At 36.8% G+C, this 6,664-nt stretch overlaps 1 protein-coding gene across 1 annotated transcript; it reads right to left on the reverse strand.

Annotated features, from left to right (window-relative positions):
* Window positions 1–961: 961 nt before the first annotated feature.
* LOC120427061 (ejaculatory bulb-specific protein 3-like) lies at window positions 962–4,946 on the reverse strand. The gene is made up of 2 exons (XM_039591900.2): window positions 4,869–4,946; window positions 962–1,917 (listed from the first exon to the last, which is right to left on the reverse strand). Exon 2 carries the CDS (start codon window positions 1,891–1,893, stop codon window positions 1,513–1,515), a length of 381 nt encoding a protein of 126 aa, XP_039447834.1. The 5' UTR covers window positions 1,894–1,917; window positions 4,869–4,946; the 3' UTR covers window positions 962–1,512.
* Window positions 4,947–6,664: the final 1,718 nt, after the last annotated feature.

Consider the following 6,664-nt stretch of genomic DNA (forward strand, 5'->3'; position numbering starts at 1 on the left):
TCCGGAAGTAAGGTAATCGTAACAAACATCATGTTATAAATCATTGGGTACCTACCCAAAAAAGACAAACGAGTCTAAAAGATAGTTAATCTGGCAACCCTGTCTGAACTTCCACTTAACCACTTAAGTAATATTTATGAACCTTTCTGAAGCTGGATCTAACTTATCTGTGCGAAAACATTTTCCGGAATCATCATCCAACCAATCGTTGGTTCGGTAATCAAGAGACCAAGTTCAACTCTGTCAATACTTTTTCAATAATTTTTGAGACTAGATCTGAATTGAACTTTGTTGGCCTTTATTTGGTTAGCTGAAAGAAAGGCATCAACCACGTGGATGGATTAAGTTACTTTTTATTGTTAAAAGCTGAAAATGGTTCATCGTAAAACTAAACCGATTTAAATAAATGTGAGCCCTGTGATGTAAACTAGTAAATGGAAGTTCTGAGCAACTATAATAGTTTACAAAAAAACATTTATTTGCATCTTGATTAGATGTATTTATTTAAATTAAAATTCCTAAATGTAGTTGAAGATCAAAATTAGTTGGAAATGATTTATCAAATATTTTTTACAAAAAAAAACTTCGCAGGCGAATTTCGTTGTGAGTTATAAGTCAACAACTGCTGAATTTTCGAAATACTCTTCAAGAATTGAGCTCATCTATACTGTTCAAATCGTGGAATTAAATTTTAGATCATTTCTGGACAAGTTACAGAAGCTTCTTTTTTCGATATAATCGAATATAATCGAACCTCCAAGAAATCAATCATACGTAGGAAGATTCAATAGACCCGCATGGTTTCTTATAATGAATTCTCCGAAAAAATCATCACTTATTGACTATGACTTTGCTTTGTTGCAAACAAAAAATGAAGGTAAGCATAATTCGACATAAGTCTAAGTAAATTGTATTAAGAAATGGCTTTATTTCGGATCGCTGAACACCAAACAAATAAGACTTTCATAAAAGGGATTTTTATTTCAGGATTTTTTTTTATTTTCTTAAACAAATAATAGTCTACAGGAAACACCACCCATTTCGCAAAAAAATGCTCTCAGATAAACTCACGCTTCAGCAAATAGAAGCAAACTTTACTTAATAATTCTCGTTTCAACAATCGAACGTCGGTTTGGCAACAGCCACTCCGCGCAAGGGGTGAGGTTCGGTGGACTTAGTCATCGCCTTGCGGATAAACAAACCTCCAGTAACTGTGTCAACGCGGCAACACGCATGGCTTGCCTCACACACGCCCAGCCCTGAAGAGGTTGTTGGTTCTCGGATCGCAGACTTCTTATGGGGTGAATGGACTTCTTGCAAGGGAGGGTGGTTGACCCCCTACGGGGGGTAGCGTTGCAAAACCGAAACGTCGAAAGCCCGTAACTCTTGACGTTGAAGAGGAGAGAGGACACCATAGGGTTTGATAGTTTTAAGGTTAGGAATGATTTGTTTGTGGGAGGTTGTGTTCATTGAGGCGCATTCACAGTTCGAGGGGAGGGAGGGCCTTCAGTCTTAGACGGTGATGCCGAACTTCTTGGCCTCGACGCGGTACTTGGTGCGGTAGGTGTTGTCGGGGTCGTACTTCTCCTGCAGGGTCTTCCACTGCGAGGGTCGGTTGTCGATCAGGTAGTTGACGACCTTCTCGGTGCCCTGCTTCTGCTTTTCGCTGCACTTGGAGCAGTTGGTGTTCAGGGCGTCGGGCAGCAGCCGCTTCAGCTCCTTGCCGTCCGGAGTGCAACGGCCCTGGTCCATCAGGCACTTGAAGTAGTTGTTGAACAGCCGGTCGGACTTGAGGATCTCGTCCAGATCGATGCCGTCGTATTTGGTGGTGTACTTGTCCTGGGCGGCCACAGCGGCGATCAACGCCAGCGCAACGACGATGTACAGCTTCATCTTGGGGTTTTGTGTGTGTGTGTTCTGTAAACATTGCAAACAAACAAACGAAAGCCGTTAATAACTGCTAATTTTCCCGAGTACTCGCGGAATAGAAAGCGACAGACAAACAATCGGTAATCACACGACCTGGTGGGTCATGCTAAGGGGGAAAACCCCTTGAGGACACGTGCTACAGAACTTCAAACTTGTTGTTGTCGTGATATCTTGTATTCGAACTCACGTTTTCAAGCAAAACAAATCAAAAGTTAATGACAACTGTCTGTCTTAGATATTAATCAATGTTTTCAGGTCAAAAGATCCCAGCAAGAATCATGGATATATGTGTGACAAGCTAGCACAACGCTGACGAACTAATCACCGTACTTTCTGATTCTAATCGTAGATACTTGTACTGGTGCATACACAGCAGACAATCATAGTGCATGACTACGAAATTATGCAAACTTCTACACAAACCCAGCATTCAATCAACGCTCCCAGACGACCCGCTGTCAACGCGCGTGGCTATGAATCAGCGACATTCGCTGTACCAGCAGCAGTCAATTTGGCGACACCAAACTGGTCTGCCCAATTTGAATATCATGAGGTCGGTTTTCGAAGAACCGTTAGAACTACGAACTAGTTTGACGTGACATCGGATCTGAACCCTGAATGCTTTAGTGCAAGATTATTCCAGCAGTTTTAATTGCCTCGTTTTAAAACCATGAGGCTTAATGGTCGTTTCCTGACGTGTGAAAAGCAAAAAAAGAAGTAAACACTTTGAAATCTCAACCGGCGAGCAAAAATTAGCAGTCAGAGTGGACGAGCAAATTTGTTCACACCTCATGGTATGTGACAAATTTTAAGGTGTGAAAATTGTTTGCTAAATTGACGTCAACGTTGGACAACCAATTTTTAAGATTAAGTTTAACCTTAGACTGAAACTTGATTTTTACCTAACCCATTTTAAGCCGTTTTCAAACCAAAAAAGTCTTTCAAAAATACAAGTTGTATCCAAGAGGTTTACCAAGTTGAATTAATACGATGAATGCTGTCAAACTCCAAAACAATATAAAAAAGTATGACTTTCGAAAAATGTGCTGAAACGATAACATTTTCAGCACTCACATGAATGTTGAACAGTACTTTTCAGTATTGTTATTCTTTTCAATGGAAAGTAGGCCGTTTGGTTACCACGAAATTTCAAATATGCCTTTTTTACGTGATTTGAAGAACCATTTTACGTATCATGATAAACATTAATTTAAATTTGCTGTTTCTGAGTTCTATACACAGAATTACCATAAGGATAGGAGAAACATACTTCATTTGTGAGATTTTCTTGAAATATAAGAGAAGAGATTGAGATTTCAAGATGAGAAAAAGTTTCAATCTTAATAATGAAATTAAACTTTTAATTAAGATGCAAACAGCAATAAAATTAGTTTAAAAAAATCCCTAAACCTAAATAATGTTTAAAATTTTAAATCCAAGAGAAACTGATGAGACTTTCATCAGTTCGTGATTAAAAAATTCTTAATTTTTGACAAAAAATCTTTCGTAATTTCCAGATGTAATGTTTACATTATTTTGGTTTATGTACACGACAAAAAAAAGTGTAAATTTGAATGGTTAAAAATGTGTAGGTTTAAAATTAAATCTTTCCTTATGTAATATTACTACAACTGAAAAAGTGCCTTTACAACGGAATATTGGTAATTTTACACATTTTGGAGGGACTATTACAAATTTTGTTTTTTTATCTGGGAACAACATTGATTTTGATGCAGTTTTTTATACTTAAAATTTATATTTAATTTAATTTGATTTAATTTATATTTTATATTTGAACAAGATGCAAGGAATCATCATCCAGAAAATAAGTGCAACATTTACCAAAATTATTTATTTTAGAACTACAGAATAACAATAATTGATTCAAAACTGATGTTCCGTGTATTGAGTTGCAAGGGATAAGAAAATCACGAAAAATTGTGTATGATTTTTGATAATTTGACTGCACAATTTCAAATTCAATCAAGATAGTAATCAAAGTAAAATGGATTGAATTTTACATAAATTAATGTGCAAAAATTAAATTACATGAAAAACTGAAATATTCAACTCAATTTGTAATTTACTCAGAATATGCTGTAAAATTCATTTTTTTTTTTGCTCATTTTTTTCGTCTGAAAGTTATTTTGTCAGAACCAATGTGTTGAATTTTTCATTAGAAACTAGGAAAACTTTATTTTATTCTATGTAATTCAATTTTCACACATTAAAATACCAAAACAGAAGAAAATATTTAAGCTTTTAATTTTCAAACAAAAGCGTAGTTGTCTTATTTCCTTAACTTTTTATTATACTGTAAAAGCCTTTCAGAGCTAAGAAGAGGAATTGAACCCTCCATAGCATTATTTTTTGAGATTTTTTTCTTTTTAGTACGTCATTTCGAGCAAATTCTGAATGCTCTCATTTTGTGTTTTTCGTTTTTAACACTTTTTGCTTACTTTTCTGGCTTTCTCTTGATTATTTTAGGCTTATTTTACAACCATTTTCAGTATCGTTTGACGGTTTTATGTTAATGAAAATATATTTTTGAACACTTTTTACATTTTCTATGGAATTACTGCTAAAGAAAATTGTGCTAATTTACAAAATTTTAAGTAACATAAGTTAATCAAAAACTATTCCAATACTTCTCCTTCAATCAAATCTTAAACAATCTGAAGTTTTTAATAGTATTCTGCTCAATGTCTATTCAAATGAACAAGTTTATCTAATAACTTTGAAGGAATGAACAAACACATGACACAAAAAACTTAGGAGGATAATAACATTGAAAAATCAATAAAAATAAGCAATACATTTTAAACTGACAATTTTTCACTCTCTGGTCAAAGAGACTTGGTTTACCCCTTTAAATTCAAAGCGACGAACCCGATTCACTCAAAGCACTTTTCACCCAAATATCACTCGACCGAACTTACCGGTACTATACAAAAACAGCTTAAATTTGCACTTTTCAAGAGCTATCAACTTTGGAGACCTCGAAATCGAAACCCGTTCGTCCACTTAGGGTTGGCGACAACACACTGTGATTAACACCGGATCAACCTCGGGTTTATATATATGTACACACAGAAAGTTATAAAAGCTTCTCGCGCCGACTCTCACTCCCTCGAGAACTGGCCGTTTTTTTTTTTTTTGCTGCTGCGTGGGGGAGGGACAGGGCAGGTTTTCGGACCCAAAGGGTCGGGTCGGGTTGCATTCGGGCCCGAGTGTTCGGGCGGCGAGATAAACAACAGAAGGTTTTGTTGACTCTTTTTTTCGTCATCTTTCTCTCTCTCTCTCGAGATGCCGGTTTTGTTTGTGTTTCACGACAGCCTACGGAGGCCGATGACAAATCCCCAGATTTTGACACTGTTGCAAAAAATAAAACTGTCATATTTGGTATTCAATTCCGTTGAAATACATCCTAAAACATGGAAATAACCATTGAATTGAAATTTTACTCCTGACGGCAAGATGCATTCGCTCTCACGTCTCAATCGACGAACCTGAGTTCAATTCCAGCGATATCAAACTTGTCTTGCTAAAGGGGAGCAGTATTCGCAACTTTTTCAACTGTGCCTTTTTCACGACTCACGATCGTCATCTGATACTAAAAAACTCTCTCTTCACGTGCTCTAAAATTCAGAAACAGAGAGAGAGAGAGCGTTTTAATCAGATACGACTTAAGTCCGAGCCGCTTTGCGAACGAGAGAGCGACCAAGGGTAATTAAAACGCTATTCTAGTGAACGACTAAAAAGATAAACATCCGCCGCGCACACGTCATTAGAACATGATCTTCAACCTGGTTCCTCGTCGTCTTCGTCGAACAAAAAAGTGTCAGTTCCCCTCAAACGGAATTAGTGACGGATTAGCATGGGGTTTGACAGCGAGTTCCACAAAAAAAGAAACTGAACCTCGAGTTCTTCTCGAAAAGTCGCGTTGCACGCGAATAACCCAGATGTCACGCCATGCAGCTTTAATATTTATTGAATATTGATGAAGTGACTTAAATCGGTTCTATCGAAACAGTGGAGAAAGATATTAAAAAATAAAACAAGATTGATCGAATTTTGTCAAAATTTAGCCCCTGCTCAAAACGGGAACTTGGTGCGCGATGACAGGGCGTTAATACCGTTTGCAACGGATCAATCAAATCGAACGGAGCTCGTTTGGCGGCAACGAACTCTGTCAGCAGGGGATCACTTCGTTAGGATGAGATTTGCATAAAAACAATCAAAAATCAGCAGACAGTCACGAGAATATGGTGAAAGAAAGATTGGATATCCCTTTTTGGGTGTTGTTGCTATTATTTTGCTAGAATTATGAATTGTATACGTGATTTTTGGCAAACAAAATTAAAATAAAAAATCCTTATTCTAATAAGGACTTTTTATTTTAATGCATGCAAATATTTTTCAATGTTTTTGTCCCTCGGCTCTGGCCGAGGTCGAGGGGAGGAGGCAAAAAAAAAAAAATAAATATTTATCAATCAAAACAGCATGATTCGAAAAAAACGTTCTCCGATCTGGCTCAACAATTTTTCTGGGGGTTCCTTGACCGAATTAATTAGACCCGTATTTTTTGTTTGGCCATTAGGGTGACCAACGCCTTGTTAGGGTTGTCCGAAAAATTGTCATTTTCTCCGATTTTCGCAAAAACCACATTTTTCATAACATAACGATTTTAGCGGTATTAGATAGGCTTTTAAGGAAAAATAGTTCAAAGTTTCAA

This window comes from Culex pipiens, chromosome 2, assembly GCF_016801865.2.
Source record: "Culex pipiens pallens isolate TS chromosome 2, TS_CPP_V2, whole genome shotgun sequence".
Taxonomy (NCBI): domain Eukaryota; kingdom Metazoa; phylum Arthropoda; class Insecta; order Diptera; family Culicidae; genus Culex; species Culex pipiens.

Bases quoted from the DNA above. Each gene is read 5' to 3' on its own strand.
- LOC120427061 (XM_039591900.2), bottom strand. From the start codon at position 1,893: ATGAAGCTGTACATCGTCGTTGCGCTGGCGTTGATCGCCGCTGTGGCC.